Source organism: Scyliorhinus torazame, chromosome 12 (genome assembly GCF_047496885.1).
Source record: "Scyliorhinus torazame isolate Kashiwa2021f chromosome 12, sScyTor2.1, whole genome shotgun sequence".
In the NCBI taxonomy this organism is placed as follows: Eukaryota; Metazoa; Chordata; class Chondrichthyes; order Carcharhiniformes; family Scyliorhinidae; genus Scyliorhinus; species Scyliorhinus torazame.
The window spans coordinates 209,492,082-209,515,243 of NC_092718.1; the positions used below are offsets into that span (position 1 = coordinate 209,492,082).

The window sequence follows — 23,162 nt, forward strand, 5'->3', positions numbered from 1 at the left end:
ATCTAAATAGCAAACATACTTGTAAGAATTAAATGACACTCACTAACACTATCTTTATCTACTAATTATAATTATTATATGTTAACTAGCTCTGCAATACACTATGAATCTTATCTTCTTCAGCTCCAATCTAATCTCCTCCCTGAAGCCCAAAAGCCAGTGCAATTTATAGTACTGTCCCTTAGCTCCCTCTAGTGACTCGGCTTAACATAACATAAACTCTTCACATGCGGGGCAGCACGGTGGTGCAGTGGTTAGCATTGCTGCCTCACGGCGCCGAGGTCCCAGGTTCGATCCTGGCTCTGGGTCACTGTCCGTGTGGAGTTTGCATATTCTCCACGTGTCTGCCCGGGTTTCGCCCCCCCCCCCCCCAACACAAAGATGTGCAGGGTAGGTGGATTGGCGACGCTAAATTGCCTCTTAATTGGAAAAAATTAATTGGTTACTCTAAAAAAATGTTTAAACTCTTCACATGCTGTCCATTTGTATAATGTCACACCTGAAAGATGATCAATCATCTTCCAGCAAATATTAATCTCCAATTACCCCCAAGAATCCCGATTAGGAAACTGTTCCAAAACAATGGCACTTGGATTGTTTGTCTGAGGCTTGTTACGGTCCCATTGGATGTCATAGCTGAACAGGAAGATCCTGGAATGGAACCTTGGCTCAAAAGATCATAACATTTTTCTTAATAGAATGTGGAGGAACCACTAATTAGTTTTAACAGCAAGAAAAAACATTAATTAATCATTGAGAAATTGGATTATGATACAATACGCCTTTACTCCCCTGTTAACTCAACGATTACATATGGATTTTAAGATTAACTTGGATTGCAACGTGTATCTTAAGCTACAATGGTCCCATTAACACAAACTCCTCTTTAAGCACACAGATTGGCTGTGGTCAAATACTCACTCTCCACTCTGAACCCAAAGTAGTGTCTGTGGATTTCCCCTCAGAGTGTCCCCAGATAATTGTCACATTAGGGTTTTCAAACTCCACTCCGAAAACCTTGCCCTAAAATCAAAGGTTAGGTGAGGTTACAGGAATAGGGCGAAGGAGTGGGTCTAGGTAGTATACACTCTAAGAGAGGGTCAGTGCAAACCTGATGGGCCGAATGGCCTCCTTCTGCACTGTAGTGATTCAATGTTCTATAATTGTGCTTTCTCTGAGCAGTTTGCCTTCCAAAATCTAGATCCTATTTTCCAAATTACTCTTTTAATCAAAGCTTCACTTTTAACAGCAAATTCAATCCAGGAATTTACACAAACCCCTTTGGGATTTCCTTGTCTTGACTGCTGTGCAAACCACTCACAACTAGCACGGTAGCACAGTGGTTAGCACTGTTGTTTCACAGCGCCAGAGTCATAGGTTCGATTCCCGCTTGGGTCACTGTCTGTGCGGAGTCTGCACGTTCTTCCCGTGTCTGCGCGGGTTTCCTCCGGGTGCTCCGGTTTCCTCCCACAGTCCAGAAAGACGTGCTGTTAGGTGAATTGGACAGTTTGAATTCTCCCTCCATGTACCCGAACAGGTGCCGGAGTGTGGCAACTAGGAGATTTTCACAGTATCTTCATTGCAGTGTTAATGTAAGCCTACTTGTGATGATAATAATAAAGATATTTAAAAATAGCTTTAACACTTGATTCCCAGGCTGTATTAAAATGACATCCAATGCTTCAGTTACCTCTGAAGTCCGCTGTCCCACTTTAAGTCTAGTTACTGCAATTGTCTCTTTAACTCAGAACATTTTGTTTGCTCTTCCTTGAATTCCTCTGAACCATACCTTCATCTCTGTTCAATTCACTCCAGATTTGGACACTTTTCTTCATTTTCCAGTTTCCTTAACTCGCTGTACTTCTGGGGCAAGATTCTCCGACCCCCCGCCGGGTCGGAGAATCACCGGGGGCTGGCGTGAATCCCGCCCCCGCCGGTCGCCGAATTCTCCACCACCGGATATTCGGCGGGGGCGGGAATTGCGCCGCGCCGGTTGGCGGGCGCCCCTCCGCGATTCTCCAGCCCGGATGGGCCGAAGTCCCGCTGCTAGAATGCCTGACCCGCCGGCGTGGATTAAACCACCTCTCTTACCGGCGGGACAAGGCGGCGCGGGCGGGCTCCGGGGTCCTGGGGGGGGCGCGGGGCGATCTGGCCCCGGGGGTGCCCCCACGGTGGCCTGGCCCACGATCGGGGCCCACCGATCAGCGGGCGGGCCTGTGCCGTGGGGGCACTCTTTCCCTTTCGCCTTCGCCACGGTCTCCACCATGGCGGAGGCGGAAGAGACTCTCTCCACTGCGCATGCGCGGGAATGCCGTCAGCGTCCGCTGACACTCCCGCGCATGCGCCACCCGGAGATGTCATTTCCGCGCCAGCTGGCGGGGCACCAAAGGCCTTTTCCGCCAGCTTTTCGTCCTAGCCCCTTAAGGTTGGGGCTCGGCCCCCAAAGATGCGGAGCATTCCGCACCTTTGGGGCGGCGCGATGCCCGACTGATTTGCGCCGTTTTGGGCGCCAGTCGGGAGACATCGCGCCGTTTCTGGAGAATTTCGCCCCTGATCTCTGCACTTGTTTTCCTAACCATTACTCCAAGGTTTGACATTTCTTCCTGAAAAGCTAAGAGAGATGTTCCCTCTCTAGCCTTCGAAAGCAGCTGGTTCTAGCAGAGCTGTGAGAGCTGCCTTCGCTCACACCACCTCTTTTCAACTGCAATCAAATTTATTAATCTAAAACTTAAGAGCTTGTCTACTTTACAAAGCCCAATTTGCGAAGTGACCGCTGCTGGTTTATTTAATCTTCATGCCATAGCCCTCTCTAAGCACAGAAACACAGTTGGAACTTAACCAACCCCTACACATACCTTTGTCCAAGGTCTCTGAGCTCCCCCATATCCTCGTCCCTTGCGTGTTCCCGATAATAATCACTCATTGATGGAGCCTTTATTCGGCCTTCAGCTGACTTGGTCCCAGGATCAGAAATAGTTTCCTCCAATGTGTCCATGCGCCTGCACCGTTAAGACATTTGTTTAAACTTTGCTCTTTCACTGGGATTTGATTATCTCTCCTGACAATTGTCTTCATTGGCTTGGAGACAACACTGCTTTTAATAATACTGTTCTTGTGAAACGACTTGGGATGTTTTGCCAAGTTAACTGTTCTGTAAATGTGATTTGTTGTTTCAGCAGACTTCCTACTGTAACATAGGAATTGTGGACGGAGTTTAATTCATGACTGGCTGATTTTGAAAAGTTTATTTGAGGACCCAAAGGTGTTTGAGTCAACAAATGAGGAATTTCAGAGACACCAGCTAAGGCACCGTGTGTTGATGCAGTGGGTATTTGACACTGAGACAGGAATTCCAGACACACCCAGCTAAGGCAGCGTGTATCGATGCAGTGGGTATTTGACACTGAGACAGGAATTCCAAAGACACCCAGCTAAGGCAGCGTGTGTCGATGCAGTGGGTATTTGTCACATTGAGACAGGAATTCCAGAGACACCCAGCTAAGGCACCGTGTGTCGATGCAGTGGGTATTTGACACTGAGACAGGAATTCCAGACACACCCAGCTAAGGCACCGTGTGTCGATGCAGTGGGTATTTGACACGGAGACAGGAATTCCAGACACACCCAGCTAAGGCACCGTGTATCGATGCAGTGGGTATTTGACACGGAGACAGGAATTCCAGAGACACCCAGCTAAGGCAGCGTGTGTCGATGCAGTGGATATTTGACACTGAGACAGTAATTCCAGACACACCCAGCTAAGGCACCGTGTGTCAATGCAGTGGGTATTTGACACGGAGACAGGAATTCCAGAGACACCCAGCTAAGGCAGCGTGTGTCGATGCAGTGGGTATTTGACACGGAGACAGGAATTCCAGAGGCACCCAGCTAAGGCACCGTGTATCGATGCAGTGGGTATTTGACACGGAGACAGGAATTCCAGAGACACCCAGCTAAGGCAGCGTGTGTCGATGCAGTGGATATTTGACACTGATGTGGTGTTGGGTGCTCTGGTGCACAGATGAGCCAACACAGTTGTATGTGGTACAACTCTATTTTATTTTAACTCTTATAATACAGTTCGTTCTGGATACTCTGCACGTGCTGTCTCCCTGAGTGTGTTTGGTGGCAGATGTGTCCTGGTCCTCCTCTGCAGCTAATACTGACCACCGGGGGTCGTGTCTGTGCTTTTATATCTTTCTGTCATTGGTTGTGGTGTTGTGTGTTCTGATTTGTCTGTTGGTGTGTCTATCATGATGTGTGTGTTTGAATATCATGACATCCCCCCTTTTTACAAAGATATGTGCCTACGTGGTTATAAATATAATTGTGTCGTGAGTGCATTAAAGAGTGTGTGTGTGTGTTGTGTACAGCGTGTGTATATGACGTAACTATTTACATGGGGCGATGTCGGGTGCGTCACACTAACAAGGTTGTACCATAACAAAACTTGGATGCGAGAGAAAAAAAAAACTTGAACATTGGTCCGGTCAGACGATATCTGGAACAATAAACAACAACAGGTTATAATACAGAAGTGTTTGACTTTTTGAACGTATGAACAGCGTTATAAGTCCAGTCTAATGGGTGACCGCCTCAAGAGTGGGCTGGTCCTCAAGCCGGTTCAGCTGTGGAGATTTGGGGTCACACTGGTTCACCTTGGACTGTTGGAGGTGATGCTGTTGCCGAAGTCTCTACTTTACCATTTGTTGTACTTCGTGCAGTGCTTGGTTTTTTCATTCATGCAAATATAACATTCAACATCTTTGTTAGTGGTGCCTTGGCTGTGGTTTGGTTCTGGTGGCGATGGAAGGGGCATGATCCGTGGCATCTCCATGAAGTCATCCTTGGGAACCAGTGGAGGATCCGGCGTGTGCGTACGGTTCAGTTGCGAGCGTGGAAGGCGGCGCAAAGCTCGCTGATTGCGCCTACGCACCAATCCATCCGCCCTGCATGCCAGGAACAAGGTGGAGTCTTTTTTCTTTTTATGTTTGTGGTGGACGGCATCTTGTAGCCGATGGGTCGTTGCCATCGAAGTAGCACCATCACTAATATCATGCAAGGCGATGACTGTGCCAGATGTGGAAGTTGGCCGAGACCGTGTACGCTGGTTCCGGCCACCTGCTGTGCCGGAAGGGCGACTCCGCAGAGAAACGTCGAAGCATGTCGCCTTGGAGAGAGAATTGTTGCTCGCATCAACGTCTGGCGATGGCGCGAATTGGTGTGTCCATCTTGGACCGCCGGTGCTGGTTGCCACTGCCGACCCAGTGGGACTGCCACGCGATCCATTCCCTGTCGCCATGGCATCCGCCGTCACCCTGAGCGTGCCATCACCGAGGCCGCGACACCGCCCGTCCGGAGCAAGGTCTGGCGTGCGCAAATCAGAGTCGGCGCTTGGCTGCTCCCCATCTGGAGTCCGGTCTGCCTTCCGTCGATGCCCCCCGTCCGGAGTCCCAACAGGTTCACTGGAGGCAGCCGAGATTCCCTGAAGCTGCACTTCTGGAGTCGGAACATGCAGGAATGCACCAACCAGTGGAGAGGCTCGAGCCATCGAGGGTGGAAACGGTGCGCCGCCACCGCAGTCGTCAGTGGTCCCACCGTGATCGTCGAGTGCCTCGGTACGCACTAGGCGAGGTCTGTCACCTTGCACCTTTTGCATGGGAAGTGGGATGCTGTCGTCACTCGTCTCACATCCCGTGGATAGACCCTCATTAGCAGCTTGCTGTTCACTAGGGTTGGATAAATTGTCAGAGTTTTCATCTGGTGGTGCACACCATGTCGGTGGACTGTCATTGTCTTGCCGTTGTCCTTCATTTGGGCTTTTCTTCTTTGGAATTTTAAATCTTCCCCCAGACATTGCAGAACCTTGTTTATTACCCCCAAATTCTCCCATATGTATGGTCTCGAATATAGGATCCAATGTTTCTATCGACATTGTACTATTTTCCAAAGAACATTCCGTTTCACTTTTCTTCTCAGGTGCCTCATATGTATCTTTGTCTAATGTACATGCCTTCATGGTCTCTGGGTCTGATTTTGCTGGGACTGGCATGGTCACAGTCTCTCTTTTACTGTTCTCAATTGCCCACATTATACTCCCCATACATAACTGCTTAATCACTGGGGTTAGTGTGGTACAATGGATAATCTGGTCGACCTTATCTGCATCTTCACCATTAGTGGAAAGCACACTTGGTTCACTTGAAACTGCTGTGGGTTTTAAATTCGTTATCTGGCTACTCGATGTCGGTGTCCTCAGGATTCTTGCTCCAATGTTCTGCTCATTTATCAGTGGAGTGTGTATAGGTTCAATGCAATTAATGTTCCCCTCAAGGTTTGAAGAGTCATTACTGACTAACTGCTGGTCTCCGAAGTTGGGATTTTGCGGCGTTGTGTTGAAGGGAGACATTTGTCCCTGCTGTAGATATGATTCAGGTTGTGTTATTTCCATTACCTGAGGATCAATGTCTTGTCCATTTTTTCGATCCGTACTAAAACACTGGCAATTCTCAGTCTGCTCCTTGCAAGTTAAACATTCAATAAATTTCTTTAGCAAATCCTCAGCATCCTTCTGTGGCCGTGCAGCATTATTAATCTCTGTTCGGCTATAATGATCCTGAAGGTCAGCGCATAAACCTTTTTTCTTTGGGCTTGGGCGAGGCGATTCCTTTGGCTTGTCTTCAGTTGGGCTTGAACAGTCATCAGCGCTGTGCCCTTCATTGTAGCATGAGAGACCTTCATGGTCATGCTGCTGTGTAGTGGAGCATGGTAGGCTGTTATAGCCTTCTTGCTGTTCACGTGAGCATGGCAGACTTGCATCATCTGCCGCTGGTTGGTCAGGAGAGGTTGCTAGACCCTCATGGTCTTGTTCCTGCAAGGACTGCACATTGGAGTCTTGCGTTGCTTCTATCGTGGAGGCTGTCCACGAGCTCTCTGTGGAGGCTTGTGACACTGGAGTCACTTCTTGTTCGTGCAAGGACTGCGCTCTGGAGTCTTGCGTTGCTTCTATCGTGGAGGCTGTCCACGAGCTCTCTGCGGAGGCTTGTGACACTGGAGTCACTTCTTGTCCGTGCAAGGACTGCGCTCTGGAGTCTTGCATTTCTGCAATTGTGGAGTCTGTCCACGAGCTTGCTGTGGAGGCTTGTGACACTGGAGTCACTTCTGGTTCATGCGAGGACTGCGCTCTGGAGTCTTGCATGTCTTCTTTCATAGAGTCGGGAACGTTGAGCGGGACGTGGACCACGCTCTGTGTGGCAGCAGGGCGCTCTCCGTGTGCTTGCACCGCTCCCTGTCTGTTAATGTCAGGCTGCAGCATCATCCGGTACTGATAAGTTGGAACGTCATATCTGCTGGATTGAAGATCCTCAAATCCGAAAAATGAATCCGCATCTACGTCGGATTCAATGTGGGGGCCGCCAATGTGCAACACGAAAGGTTCGTCCGAGTCATAGTCGTATAGGACCACGGAGCTATCATTGGGCTCGCGAGGTCCGGAAACACTGTAAAGATCGTCATCGAAGTATTCGAGGTCGGAATCATCGGCTTGTGCGTAGGTAACTGCTTGTCGGAGGGTTCTTCGGAGGTCAAATTCATCTCCTGGGTCAATTTGCGGCACTGTGCTGTCATTCCAGGTGAGGGAAGGTTGTTTTACAGCTTTAACAGATTTTTGTTTTTTTGATTTGGGACGTTTCCCTTTTAAATTGGATTTGGGACATTTCCCCTTTAAATTGGTGCAGTCTGGGGCCTCTGACATCCTGACGCTCGGTATGTAGCACGTAGGAAGCGACTGCGCATGCTCAGATCGCTGTTCCTTTACCGATGGCCGTTTTCTTGACTGCGCATGCGCAGCATCTCGCGCATGCGCAAACGATACTTCCGGTTAGCGCACTGCTCGCGCAACTGTGCTCGCGTGATACCTTTAGCAAGATGGCCGCCGACCTCGACCCAGCCCTCTCTCAGGCCCGGGATTTCGGGCTCCGGGATCCCAGCCACGAGGTGAGTACTGCCGCTTTTCTTACCTTTACTTGCCGATTGGATTGCGTTTTCTTCACAGTACTTGGAGAATTTGTCCAGGACTGCCTGGTAATCGTACCTTTGCTGCCTCCTGAAGAACCTGAACCTTCTGAATATTTCTCTTGCCCTTGCACCGGCGATGGTGAGGAGAAATTCAATTTTTTCGCTATCATCCAGGTCTTGGAGTTCAGCTGCCACCAGGAACAATTCGAACCATTGCCGGAATCGCCGCCAGTTTTCGCGGAGGTCGCCGTGGCACTGGAGCGGCTGCGGAACCGGGAGCTCTATCATTCTGCCTGGGCACTGCTGGTTGTCTGTGTACACTGAGGTATGCCGGCAGGTATCGATCCACTCCTGTACCATGTGGTGTTGGGTGCTCTGGTGCACAGATGAGCCAACACAGTTGTATGTGGTACAACTCTATTTTATTTTAACTCTTATAATACAGTTCGTTCTGGATACTCTGCACGTGCTGTCTCCCTGAGTGTGTTTGGTGGCAGATGTGTCCTGGTCCTCCTCTGCAGCTAATACTGACCACTGGGGGTCGTGTCTGTGCTTTTATATCTTTCTGTCATTGGTTGTGGTGTTGTGTGTTCTGATTTGTCTGTTGGTGTGTCTATCATGATGTGTGTGTTTGAATATCATGACAACTGAGACAGGAATTCCAGAGACACCCAGCTAAGGTACCGTGTATCGATGCAGCGGGTATTTGTCACTGAGACAGGAATTCCAGACACACCCAGCTAAGGCACCGTGTGTCAATGCAGTGGATATTTGACACTGAGACAGTAATTCCAGACACACCCAGCTAAGGCACCGTGTGTCAATGCAGTGGGTATTTGACACTGAGACAGGAATTCCAGAGACACCCAGCTAAGGCACCGTGTGTCGATGCAGTGGGTATTTGACACTGAGACAGGAATTCCAGACACACCCAGCTAAGGCACCGTGTGTCAATGCAGTGGGTATTTGACACTGAGACAGGAATTCCAGAGACACCCAGCTAAGGCAGCGTGTGTCGATGCAGTGGGTATTTGACACTGAGACAGGAATTCCAGAGACACCCAGCTAAGGCACCGTGTGTCGATGCAGTGGGTATTTGACACTGAGACAGGAATTCCAGAGACACCCAGCTAAGGTACCGTGTATCGATGCAGTGGGTATTTGACACTGAGACAATGTCCAGTTCTATTCATCATCATTAGGAGGAAGGAGTTGAGCTTCAGCAAATGTTGGGAAGAATTGTATTTGTGCAGTTTCACGTTGTCAATTCTATTTTGACCGGACTATACTTACCATCTATATTAAACCGCACAAAAAATAAATAAACTATCTTTTACAGTACGTGGCAGCAGGGAGTGAGGTTTCATTCTGTATTTAGCTGAATTGTTGATCTCACACGGGCTGCCCTGGGTAGTAACAACTTGGAGATCAAACACTGCTCCCCGGGGGAGGAAATTGGAGGGAAACCATTGTCAGATGATTCTTATTGCAGCCCGGAAGTGACTTCACAGCGACAATGGCAGAGAGCTGGAACCCTGGCAGCTCCCCACCCTCTCAGGAGGGCAGAAAGGTGAGTGGGTGTTAATTTAGGTCTCCACCCATCCCTCAAAGCAGAGGTGGACTTACAATGAGGCACACAGCCAATGGGGAGGGGGGAGGGGGGTGAACTGAGAGGTGGCTTTCTGTGCCCCAAATGTGTAAGTCTGCCTCGGCTGCGGTTCCTTCAGCGAGGCGGGGAGGAGGAGTCACTCGCCAATGGCCATCGGAGGGAGCAGTGGGGTGATTTTCCACCTCCAGGACAGGGCGGATGAGGATAGGCAGACAACCAACCAAAAAGAACAGAGGGCAGCAGGTCAGATAGCCAGCTGCACCCAGGAGCAGTCGGGGTCGTCGAGGCTCGGGGCCTGGCCTCCCGAGCAAGAGCCGAGAAGTAGGCAGAGCTGCAATTCGGAGGTGTGTAAAAGGCCAGGCAGCCGCCCGCGTTGTGATGCGGAGAATCGGGGAGCAGCGGCCAGCGGGAGGCTCGAACAGGGCCAGAGGCCAACCAGACAGCCGGGCCGAGAGTGAGAGAGCTGGACTGGGCAACAAGGGCAAGATCAGGGGTTTCGGTGCCCTGCACTGCATGAGCTGAGGGTGGGCGGAGTCAGGAGGGCATTGATATCTTTCGGGGTGGGGCTCGACATCGTTGTGGGCAGGCTATCATGTCACCAGATGGTGGGCATGATGTCATTGTGGGCAGGCCGCCTCGTCACCAAGGGGTGGGGCTCGATGTCATTGTCTGCAGGCTGCCACATCACCAGGGGTGGGGTGTGACCATCATTGTGGGCAGGCTGCTATGTCACCAGGGGTGGGGTGTGGCCATCATTGTGGGCAGGCTGCCACATCACCAGGGGTGGGGTGTGACCATCATTGTGGGCAGGCTGCCATGTCACCAAGGGGCAGGGCATGATGCCATTGTGGGCAGGCTGCCATGTCATCAGGGGGCGGGGCATGACATGAAGCCCCCACAAAGAGGGCCCCCAAAAGCGTAATCCGCCTCTGGCCAAAAGTAAGAACAGACAAATTTGTTTGGATTCTGTGGAAAGTTTAATTCCACATTGGGATAATTTTTTCACCCGCGATGTTGGTTTGCTTTGAGACAGTTTAATTTACTGATTGTGCATTTCCTGTTCACAGGGTTAATTAATGACGTTCAACTTGGTGCTCACGGCATTATTTTCCAGATATCAATAACAGCCTACAGGGTAAGAATGAAGATTCTGCACAATAAAGACTTGCATTTATTTAGCCCTTTTCATGACCACAGGATGACTCCAAGTGAAATGCAATGCTTACAAATCTAAGGCTTGCTTACTACAAATGGCAACTTTAACAAAGAAAGGGAACAAAGTCGCTCTTAGCGACTGAGAAAAATCAAGGTTAAACATTCTCTTTTCGCTGTTCTTGCAATGAGGGACTGGTCCATTCTGTGTAATCTGGTCCATTATAGCTCATCCCAGACCCAGCTGAACAATCACTCTGCACCTTCAACAATACCACTGATCCATTTGTTCGGTTGGTTACTGTACCCTTGAAGAGTCACTGAAATGTAACCACAGAAGGAGCCCATTCAGCCCATCTACCATCAATGGTGTCAGCTCTGCAGGTGGAGCTATCTTCCATAATCCCCATTCATCACTATTCTTCCTTTTCAACTACTTGTATAATGGCATTCCATTATTAGCGTTTTCCGCACAACCAGGCTAGCCATCCTCGGCTACGTCGTGGAAAACGGGGTCCTAGGGCCCGACCCTGACCGTATACGCCCCCTCCTACAACTCCTTCTCCCTCACTGTCCCAAGGCCCTGAAGAGGTGCCTTGGATTCTTCTCCTATTACGCCCAGTGGATCCCCCAGTAGGCGGACAAAGCCCGCCCACTATTTAAGGCCACCCTCTTTCCATTGGCAGCTGAGGCCCGCCAGGTGTCAACTGCATCAAGGCGGACATCGCCAAAGCCGTGATGCGCGCGATGGCCGGGTCCATCCCCTTCCAGGTGGAGAGCGACGCCTCAGAGGTCGCTCTCGCCGCCACCCTCAACCAAGCAGGCAGAACGGTAGTGTTTTTTTCACGCACCCTCACCACCTTTGAAATTCGACACTCCTCGGTCGAAAAAGAAGCCCAATTCATCGTGGAAGCCATGCGGCACTGGAGACACTACCTCGCTGGTAGGAGGTTTACCCTCGTAACCGACCAACGATCGGTAGCTTTCATGTTTGATAATACACAGCGGGGCAAGATCAAGAATGATAAGATCTTGAGGTGGAGGATCGAACTCTCCACCTATAACTACGATATAGTACATCGTCCTGGGAAGCTCAACGAGCCCCCAGATGCCCTGTCCTGCGGCACATGTGCCAGCACGCAAGATGACCGACTACGGGCTATCCACGATGACCTCTGCCACCCGGGGGTCACCCGGCTCGCCCACTACATCAAGGTCCACAACCTGCCCTACTCCACCGAGGAGGTCAGAGCCATGACCAGGGGCTGCCCGATCTGCGCGGAGTGTAAACCGCACTTCTATCGACCGGATAAGGCCCACCTGGTAAGGGCCTCCTGGCCCTTATTTAGGGGCAGGATTGAGGACGAAGTCAAAATCGGGAAACGCGATTCGGCGGGGAATCGGTTTTGACGCCAAAATTGTGATAGCCACCGGTTTCACGCCAAACCGCAATTCTACGGTGCCTCGACAGAGGCGTCAATGTGTTCCACTCCGCACGTACAGTAAACACCGTTCGCATTTCATTAGCGGGCCTGACCCAGTATTCCCCAGGGCCTCCGCGATTCTCCGCCTCCATTGGTGGGAACTCCGAGGTTCACTTGTGCTTTCAAAAATCGTGAATCAGGCGCCATGGCTGCTGAGGGAGAGAGAGGTGGTACAGAAAGTGTCCAACGTCGCCATAGTTTGCTGACCATCGTATTGCTGTCTGAGAGCATCTGCCAGGGCCGGGGGGGAAGGGGAATAGTGGGGAGCGGCCAGGGGGTGGGCTGTGGGGTCGGAACATCATTGCCGTGGCCGGCAAGGCAGCCATGCAGCTGCGTACAGGTCGTATGGGTGTCCCCCCAGGCCACCGCCCCTCGGTGCCCTCTGGCCCCAGCTGACCCATCAGTGGGATGGGCGCGCTCCAGCACAACCAGAGACATCTTGTTGGCTGGAGTGAGTGTGCGTGTGGGGAGTGCAGTGTGTATATGCAGCTGCAGATTGTCAGCCTCCTGAGTGTCAATCACGGATCGGTGAATCCAGCACCGTGTCCCATTGGAATGGATTATTCCACGTGGCATCGGTCGCTGATTCAGTCCAGGTGCGATGCCAGGTTTGGAAGTCCATGAATCCTGCCCCAGCGTTTCGGGACTGGAGAATCCCGGAGATGGTCTTTTCCTCAGTAACACCCTGAGGATTCATAGAATCCCCACAGTGCAAAAGGAGGCCATTGGGTCCAACGAGTCTGCACCGACCCTCTGAAAGAGCACCCCACTGAGGTTTGCTCCCCCGTAACCCCACCTAACCTGCACATCTTTGGGCTGTACTAAAGTATTCCACATGCTGCTGATCCTCGCTAAGAAATCATTCATTAAGATTCCTCCCCTTGGTTTTGTTAATCCTGAAACTTGTCTCATTGTCTCATAGGGGCTGGTTTAGCACAGGGCTAAAGAGCTGGCTTTTAAAGCAGACCAAGGCAGGCCAGCAGCACGGGTTCAATCCCCGTACCAGCCTCCCCGAACAGGTGCCGGAATGTGGCGACTAGGGGCTTTTCACAGTAACTTCATTTGAAGCCTACTTGCGACAATAAGCGATTTTCATTTCATTGTTACCATATTTGTGGATTTCTCAGTTTGATTCTCCTTGAATCATTTCTGTTCCAGTGGTAAAGGCCGCAATCTACGGCCCCATTAGCCGCGAGCACAGATCCTGGAATGACCACTAAATCTCTCAAACGGCCAAAAACGGGATGTGGATCTCCATTTGAGATCTGCCCTACAAAGGGCATGAACCTGGTCACAGAATTTCATAGAATTTTTACAGTGCAGAAGTGGCCATTCGGCCCATCGAGCACCGGCCCTTGGAAAGAGCACCCTGCCCAGGCCCACACCTCCACCCTATCCCCATAACCCAGTAACCCCACCTAACCTTTTTGGACACTTGAGGGCAATTTAGCACGGCCAATCCATCTAACCTGCTCACTCCAGCTGTGCCTCTCTGTCCCATGGAGTCACCCAAGTCCCTACGGTACCCTCAGGGCGGAGGAAGCACTGGAGCCCATTCCGGGGCTTTCCACCCAGGAGACTCAGGCAGCCTCAAGTCCTTTGAATCCCCCTCTCTGGACACCGGCGCATCTCAAGGACAGCAGAAAGAATAGGGTGGCATGGTGAAACCTGCGGTGAAATCAGGGCCCTGAGCTTCAGGCCGTCCAGAGGGCAACCTCTGGGCAGCAGGCTGCCTCCACCTCTGCTGCGTATCCTGGGGACACACCTGGACATGGCAGTAGACCCACTGAACATCAGGAAGAGTGAGAAGCACTGAGTGGGCACTGGTGCGGTCGCTAGTCATGGCGAGGGGCAATGGATAATTGCCACATTGAAAGGGTCACCAGTAAAACATGTCACAGCTGAAATGTGTGGAGCCTCTGTAATCTTCAAAGTCCTCCCACCCACAGTGGTCCAAAATCTAAAGCCCCCAGATGCAGAACCTGGCGTGAGGGTGGGTGGGAGCGGGCTGTCAGCGGAAAGACAGGAGTCAGACTTGATCAGTACCTGAGGAGCACCAGAGCTTCCCTCACAGCAAGTAGTCATCACTCTTCTGCCTTGAATAGTGACCCGCTAACAGTACCATTACAGGTCCATCACCCTGCAACATCAGCTCTCGGCAGGACAGCGCGGGGGCGGGGGGGGAAGAGGATGGTCGGGCATGTTAGGAGTGGGTGGTCTGGGAAGGGGTGGTATAATGGCGGGGTGGGGGGGGGGGTTAGGTGGGGTGTAGAGCTGATGGACACACAACCTAGTCTCATGTGAGTCTGAAGGCAATGAGGGCCTCACGGGGTGCCCCTCGTATCTCGAACCCTGGCCACTGCATACCCTTCATCCTCCGGGTCCTCCACGGGCATGTCCTCCAGTCCCTCCTCCTCCTTCTCCTCAGATGAGGCCACATTTTCCCCTGCCTCCTCCAGCATGCCACCCTGCTGCTGTGCCAGGTTGTGGAGGGTACGCCAGACTGCCACAAAGCAAACGACCCTCTGGGAGGGGTGTATTGTGGAGCCCCGCCAGAGTGATCCAGACAGTGGAACCAAATTTTGAGGAGCCCAAAGCACCACTCAATGACAGCATGGATGGCAGTGTGGGCCTCATCGTAACGGGTCTCGGCCTCGAGCTCAGGCCTCCGCGATATGGATTGTTTATGGTCCAGGAGCTGATTTACACTGGGATCTGGTATAAATATTCTCACAGCAGCTATCTAGCTCACTTAGGGTCATTCACTGTAATAAGTCCATAGAGTCCCGTCACCAGAATTCCTTTTATTTACAAATCCAACAGCTGACCAACCATGACCATTCAGTCTGCTGTCCACACCGGGAGTGCAGAGGATCTGACACTCCCTGTTATATACACAGAAAGGGGTTCCCTGATTGGGCCACTAATCAGGGAACTCGTATTCTAATTGGCCAATCTCAAAGGCCTGGCCTAAGTCATTATGTTCACCAACAACAATAATGCATTTATACAGCGCCTTTAACAAAGTAAGACCTCCCGAGGCACTTCAGACAACAGGGCAGGCTGATCAATCTCTGTCATCTAAATCTTTGGGGTGAGGGGGTAGCGTGGTTAATGAAAAACCAACCACTGCCCAACTGAGGTCAGGTAACTCAGCACAGAGGGGAACCTGAATGTGACCTTCCTGATCTGTTTGCTGATACATCCACCTGCAGGTGTATATCACAAGGGCACTTACCTTCAGCAGCAGATTCATTTGTGGAAAAGCACAAAGAATAACATCAAAAGTAACTATTTATGTTCTTTTTCCTGCAGGTTTCTCTGGGATACAGTACTGCTGTCACTGTTCTTGTGGGTAACGCACTGGGTGCCAGTAAACCAGAGCAGGCTGTCAACTCTGCTAAAGTTGCTCTGTGCTGCATGGGTGAGTCCAATCGTTTGTTGACTAAAGCTGTGGTTCTCCAAATAATGTTGTTGCTCACAATCTCTCCAATGCTCTCCCGCGTTAAACCCTCCTGAAGTGTTTGGCAGCCCATTGGGATATAGCTCCCTGGGGATCAGCAACCTCTGTAAACATTCTAATTGGACTTTCGGAGACTAAACAGTAATTGTTGAATGACTATTTGACTGCAGGAGTCATCACAACTGGTCTGATGTCTATACCCGAGGAGGTTTCGACAATTTCTATAGTTTTGTCATCTTTTAATTGCTTATTTATTGCCTCTTCCTGGCTACCCTGAGAGGGTGTGGGTGGTGGGTCCCCTCATTCCTGTTCTTATGGTGCTGGTGGTCCCACAATGGTGTTAGGCCGGGAATTCCCAGATTCCGACCCAGGGACAATGTCGCAGTGATGATTACATGGCCAAGGCAGGATGGTGTGTGGGTTGGACGGCCATCTTTAGTTGCCCTTGAAATGAGGGGTTTTCTCGGCCACTTCAGAAGGGCGGTTAGGAGTCAGACACATTTCTCTGGGTCTGGAGTCACACGTCGGCCAGGCCAGGTAACGCTGGCAGATTTCCTTCCTTTAACACTAGCCAACCCACGCTTGAAAAGGTCAAATTTGAACTGAGGGGAAGGATGGAGGGGTTCTACAATTCATGGGCGTTATTCATTATGTACTTGTGGGAATTGGATCACATCATACATTAGGAGGCTTGGGGGGTTGTGGAGAGGGGGACTGTATGGGTTAATGGTGATTATGGGTGATTCCTGATTCCTTTCTGTCATTTGTTTATGTTAACATGTGGGCTAATGTCTGGGGTTTGGTGGGAGGATGGAATCACTGTTATCGATATGGGGATTGACATTACATTCGTTATTGATTATTGTTTATTGTTGGGTGTAAATTTGGGAGAAAATGTGAAAAGGAGAATAACATTTCTTTTTAAAAAGACACGAGCCAACCCGATGGGTTTATTTTTACAACAATTGATATTTTCACGGTCATCATTACTGAGGTTTGCTTTCAATTCCAGATTGATGAATTGAACTTCCACCCACCAGTTGCCATTGTGGGATTTGCATCCATGAGTCCAGACCATTAGCCTGGGCCTCTGGTCCAGTGACGTTCCTATGAAGCCACCACCACACAAGGGGTTTCTCTAGTATTTAGCCCGGGGGTTTCCCGGCGGCATGGGGCTGCTCCACAATGGGAACCCCCATTGACCAGCCGGCACAGCGGAGCATCCTGCCGGCGGGGTGAAACGGAAATGTGGCACGGCGGGACGGAGAATCCAGCTCCTTGAGTTTCAGTTCCACTTTAAAAGTTGCCTGAGAGTCTATGGTTGTTTAAATGTACGGTGACACAGTGATTAGCACTGCTGCCTCATAGTGCCGGGGACTCGGGTTCAACTCCCAGCTTGAACGACTGTCTGTGTGGAGTTTGCACCTTCTCCCAACGTCTGTGTGGGTTTCCTTCGGTTTCCTCCCACAGTCCAAAGGTGTGCAGTTTGGGTGAATTGGCCATGCTAAATTCTCCCTTAGTGTCCAAAGGTTAGATGGGGTTACAGGGTTACGAGGATAGGGTGGGAGAGTGAGCCTAGGTAGGTTGCTCTTTCAGAGGGTCGGTGCTGACTCGATGGACCGAATGGCCTCCTTCTGCTCTGCAGGGATTCTATGGATTTTTTATTCAGTTTTCTAACTCTTGTACGGAGGTTTAAACAAACATAGGGTATAAAAAATGGGCAGTTGGCAGAGGCCACAGAACAGAAAGCAACTTTTAAAAAATAAATTTAGTGTACCAAATTTATTTTTCTCCAATTAAGGGGCAATTTAGCATGGCCAATCCACCTAACCTGCACATCTTTGGGTTGTGGGGATGAAACCCACGCAGACACGGGGAGAATGTAGAAACTCCACACGGACAATGACCCAGGGCCGGGATTCGAACCCAGGTCCTCAGCGCCTTGGTCCCAGTGCTAACCACTGCGCCACCGTGCCGCCCTGAACAGAAAGCCACTTGAGGTTCAGTTGCCGATTATGCTCTAAGGTGAAGGGAGCAGTTTCAGTCTCTCTCTCTCTAAGATGAAGGCAGCAGTTTCAGTATCTATCTCTCTAAGATGAAGGGAGCAGTTTCAGTCTCTCTCTCTCTAAGATGAAGGGAGCAGTTTCAGTCTCTCTCTCTCTAAGATGAAGGGAGCAGTTTCAGTCTCTCTCTCTCTAAGATGAAGGGAGCAGTTTCAGTCTCTCTCTCTCTAAGATGAAGGGAGCAGTTTCAGTCTCCCACTCACGAAGATGAAGGCAGCAGTTTCAGTCTCTCTCTCTCTAAGATGAAGGGAGCAATTTCAGTCTCTCTCTCTCTAAGATGAAGGGAGCAGTTTCAGTCTCTCTCTCTAAGATGAAGGGAGCAGTTTCAGTCTCTCGAAGATGAAGGGAGCAGTTTCAGTCTCTCTCTCTAAGATGAAGGGAGCAGTTTCAGTCTCTCTCTAAGATGAAGGGAGCAGTTTCAGTCTCTCTCTCTAAGATGAAGGGAGCAGTTTCAGTCTCTCTCTAAGATGAAGGGAGCAGTTTCAGTCTCTCTCTCTAAGATGTAGGGAGCAGTTTCAGTCTCTCTCTCTCTAAGATGAAGGGCGCAGTTTCAGTCTCTCTCTCTCTAAGATGAAGGGAGCAGTTTCAGTCTCTCTCTCTAAGATAAAGGGAGCAGTTTCAGTCTCTCTCTCTCTAAGGTGAAGGGAGCAGTTTCAGTCTCTCTCTAAGATGAAGGGAGCAGTTTCAGTCTCTCTCTCTAAGATGAAGGGAGCAGTTTCAGTCTCTCACTCTAAGATGAAGGAGCAGTTTCAGTCTCTCTCTAAGATGAAGGGAGCAGTTTCAGTCTCTCTCTCTCGAAGATGAAGGGAGCAGTTTCAGTCTCTCTCTCTCTAAGATGAAGGGAGCAGTTTCAGTCTCTCTCTCTCTAAGATGAAGGGGGCAGTTTCAGTCTCTCTCTCTCTAAGATGAAGGGCGCAGTTTCAGTCTCTCTCTCTCTAAGATGAAGGGAGCAGTTTCAGTCTCTCTCTCTCAGATGAAGGGAGCAGTTTCAGTCTCTCTCTCCAAGATGAAGGGTGCAGTTTCAGTCTCTCTCTCTAAGATGAAGGGAGCTGTTTAAGTCTATCTCTCTCTAAGATGAAGGGAGCAGTTTCAGTCTCTCTCTCTAAGATGAAGGGAGCTGTTTAAGTCTATCTCTCTCTAAGATGAAGGGAGCAGTTTCAGTCTCTCTCTCTCTAAGATGAAGGGCGCAGTTTCAGTCTCTCTCTCGAAGATGAAGGAGCAGTTTCAGTCTCTCTCTCTCTAAGATGAAGGGAGCAGTTTCAGTCTCTCTCTCTCTAAGATGAAGGGAACAGTTTCAGTCTCTCTCTCTAAAATGTAGGGAGCAGTTTCAGTCTCTCTCGCTCTAAGATGAAGGGAGCAGTTTCAGTCTCTCTCTCTAAGATGAAGGGAGCAGTTTCAGTCACTCTCTCTAAGATGAAGGGAGCAGTTTCAGTCTCTCTCTCTAAGATGAAGGCCGCAGTTTCAGTCTCTCTCTCTAAGATGAAGGGAGCAGTTTCAGTCTCTCTCTCTCTCAGATGAAGGGAGCAGTTTCAGTCTCTCTCTCTCGAAGATGAAGGGAGCAGTTTCAGTCTCTCTCTAAGGTGAAGGGAGCAGTTTCAGTCTCTCTCTCTCTAAGATGAAGGGAGCAGTTTCAGTCTCTCTCTCTCTAAGATGAAGGGAGCAGTTTCAGTCTCTCTCTCTCTAAGATGAAGGGAGCAGTTTCAGTCTCTCTCTCTAAGATGAAGGAGCAGTTTCAGTCTCTCTCTCTCAAAGATGAAGGGAGCAGTTTCAGTCTCTCTCTCTCTAAGATGAAGGGAGCAGTTTCAGTCTCTCTCTCTAAGATGAAGGAGCAGTTTCAGTCTCTCTCTCTAAGATGAAGGGAGCAGTTTCAGTCTCTCTCGCTCTAAGATGAAGGGAGCAGTTTCAGTCTCTCTCTCTCTAAGATGAAGGGCACAGTTTCAGTATCTCTCTCTCTAAGTTGAAGGGAGCAGTTTCAGTCTCTCTCTCTAAGATGAAGGGAGCAGAGTCAGTCTCTCTCTCTAAGATGAAGGGAGCAGTTTCAGTCTCTCTCTCTAAGATGAAGGGAGCAGTTTCAGTCTCTCTCTCTAAGATGAAGGGAGCAGTTTCAGTCTCTCTCTCTCTAAGATGAAGGGAACAGTTTCAGTCTCTCTCTCTCTAAGATGAAGAGAGCAGTTTCAGTCTCTCTCTCTAAGATGAAGGGAGCAGTTTCAGTCTCTCTCTCTAAGATGAAGGAAGCAGTTTCAGTCACTCTCTCTAAGATGAAGGGAGCAGTTTCAGTCTCTCTCTCTCTAACATGAAGGGAGCAGTTTCAGTCTATCTCTCTAAGATGAAGGGAGCAGTTTCAGTCTCTCTCTCGAAGATATGAAGGGAGCAGTTTCAGTCTCTCTCTCTCTAAGATGAAGGGAGCAATTTCAGTCTCTCTCACTCTAAGATGAAGGGAGCAGTTTCAGTCTCTCTCTCTCTAAGATGAAGGGAGCAGTTTCAGTCTCTCTCTCTAAGATGAAGGGAGCAGTTTCAGTCTCTCTCTCGAAGATGAAGGGAGCAGTTTCAGTCTCTCTCTCTAAGATGAAGGGAGCAGTTTCAGTCTCTCTCTCTAAGATGAAGGGAGCAGTTTCAGTCTCTCTCTCTCTCTAAGATAAAGGCAGCAGTTTCAGTCACTCGCTCTCGAAGATGAAGGCAGCAGTTTCAGTCTCTCGCTCTCTAAGGTGAAGGCAGCAGTTTCAGTCTCTCTCTCTCTAAGATGAAGGAGCAGTTTCAGTATCTCTCTCTCTAAGATGAAGGGAGCAGTTTCAGTCTCTCTCTGTCTAAGATGAAGGGAGCAGTTTCAGTCTCTCTCTCGAAGATGAAGGAGCACTTTCAGTCTCTCTCTCTAAGATGAAGGGTGCAGTTTCAGTCTCTCTCTGTAAGATGAAGGGAGCAGTTTCAGTCTCTCTCTCTCTAAGATGAAGGGAGCAGTTTCAGTCTCTCTCTCTCTAAGATGAAGGGAACAGTTTCAGTCTCTCTCTCTAAAATGTAGGGAGCAGTTTCAGTCTCTCTCGCTCAAAGATGAAGGGAGCAGTTTCAGTCTCTCTCTCTCAGATGAAGGGAGCAGTTTCAGTCTCTCTCTCTAAGATGAAGGGAGCAGTTTCAGTCTCTCTCTCTCTAAGATGAAGGCCGCAGTTTCAGTCTCTCTCTCTAAGATGAAGGGAGCAGTTTCAGTCTCTCTCTCTCTAAGATGAAGGGAGCAGTTTCAGTCTCTCTCGAAGATGAAGGGAGCAGTTTCAGTCTCTCTCTCAGGTGAAGGGAGCAGTTTCAGTCTCTCTCTCTCTAAGATGAAGGGAGCAGTTTCAGTCTCTCTCTCTCTAAGATGAAGGGAGCAGTTTCAGTCTCTCTCTCTCTAAGATGAAGGAGCCGTTTCGTCTCTCTCTCTCTAAGATGAAGGGATTAGTTTCAGTCTCTCTCTCGCTAAGATGAAGAGAGCAGTTTCAGTGTCTCTCTCTAATATGAAGGGAGCAGTTTCAGTATCTCTCTCTCTAAGATGAAGGGAGCAGTTTCAGTCTCTCTCTCTCTAAGATGAAGGGAGCAGTTTCAGTCTCTCTCTCTAAGATGAAGGAGCAGTTTCAGTCTCTCTCTTTAAGATGAAGGGAGCAGTTTCAGTCTCTCTCGCTCTAAGATGAAGGGAGCAGTTTCAGTCTCTCTCTCTCTAGGATGAAGGGAGCAGTTTCAGTCTCTCTCTCTCTCTCTAAGATGAAGGGAGCAGTTTCAGTCTCTCTCTCTCGAAGTTGAAGGGAGCAGTTTCAGTCTCTCTCTCTAAGATGAAGGGAGCAGTTTCAGTCTCTCTCTAAGATGAAGGGAGCAGTTTCAGTCTCTCTCTCTAAGGTGAAGGGAGCAGTTTCAGTCTCTCTCTCTCTAAGATGAAGGGAGCAGTTTCAGTCTCTCTCTCTCTAAGATGAAGGGAGCAGTTTCAGTCTCTCTCTCTCTAAGATGAAGGGAGCAGTTTCAGTCTCTCTCTCTCTAAGATGAAGGGAGCAGTTTCAGTCTCTCTCTCTAAGATGAAGGAGCAGTTTCAGTCTCTCTCTCTAAGATGAAGGGAGCAGTTTCAGTCTCTCTCGCTCTAAGATGAAGGGAGCAGTTTCAGTCTCTCTCTCTCTAAGATGAAGGGAGCTGTTTCAGTCTCTCTCTCTCTAAGATGAAGGGAGCAGTTTCAGTATCTCTCGCTCTAAGTTGAAGGGAGCAGTTTCAGTCTCTCTCTCTAAGATGAAGGGAGCAGTTTCAGTCTCTCTCTCTAAGATGAAGGGAGCAGTTTCAGTCTCTCTCTCTTTAAGATGAAGGGAGCAGTTTCAGTCTCTCTCTCTAAGATGAAGGGAGCAGTTTCAGTCTCTCTCTCTCTAAGATGAAGGGAGCAGTTTCAGTCTCTCTCTAAGATGAAGGGAGCAGTTTCAGTCTCTCTCTCTCGAAGATGAAGGGAACAGTTTCAGTCTCTCTCTCTCTAAGATGAAGAGAGCAGTTTCAGTCTCTCTCTCTAAGATGAAGGGAGCAGTTTCAGTCTCTCTCTCTCTAAGATGAAGGGAGCAGTTTCAGTCTCTCTCTCTAAGATGAAGGGAGCAGTTTCAGTCTCTCTCTCTCTAACATGAAGGGAGCAGTTTCAGTCTATCTCTCTAAGATGAAGGGAGCAGTTTCAGTCTCTCTCTCGAAGATGAAGGGAGCAGTTTCAGTCTCTCTCTCTCTAAGATGAAGGGAGCAATTTCAGTCTCTCTCACTCTAAGATGAAGGGAGCAGTTTCAGTCTCTCTCTCTCTAAGATGAAGGGAGCAGTTTCAGTCTCTCTCTCTAAGATGAAGGGAGCAGTTTCAGTGTCTCTCTCTAAGATGAAGGGAGCAGTTTCAGTCTCTCTCTCGAAGATGAAGGGAGCAGTTTCAGTCTCTCTCTCTAAGATGAAGGGAGCAGTTTCAGTCTCTCTCTCTCGAAGATGAAGGGAGCAGTTTCAGTCTCTCTCTCTCTAAGATGAAGGGAGCAATTTCAGTCTCTCTCACTCTAAGATGAAGGGAGCAGTTTCAGTCTCTCTCTCTCAAAGATGAAGGGAGCAGTTTCAGTCTCTCTCTCTAAGATGAAGGGAGCAGTTTCAGTGTCTCTCTCTAAGATGAAGGGAGCAGTTTCAGTCTCTCTCTCGAAGATGAAGGGAGCAGTTTCAGTCTCTCTCTCTAAGATGAAGGGAGCAGTTTCAGTCTCTCTCTCTAAGATGAAGGGAGCAGTTTCAGTCTCTCTCTCTCTAAGATAAAGGCAGCAGTTTCAGTCTCTCGCTCTCTAAGATGAAGGCAGCAGTTTCAGTCTCTCGCTCTCTAAGGTGAAGGCAGCAGTTTCAGTCTCTCTCTCTCTAAGATGAAGGAGCAGTTTCAG

At 49.6% G+C, this 23,162-nt stretch overlaps 1 protein-coding gene across 1 annotated transcript in view; it reads left to right on the forward strand.

Annotated features, from left to right (window-relative positions):
* The window catches only part of LOC140386931 (multidrug and toxin extrusion protein 1-like), a 113,485-nt gene that overhangs the window by 75,972 nt on the left and 14,351 nt on the right, over positions 1–23,162 (forward strand). Inside the window, exons 10-11 of the mRNA XM_072469835.1 lie at positions 10,693–10,760; positions 15,577–15,685. Coding sequence (XP_072325936.1) covers positions 10,693–10,760; positions 15,577–15,685 — 177 coding nt within the window. The remainder of the gene's footprint in view (positions 1–10,692; positions 10,761–15,576; positions 15,686–23,162) is intronic.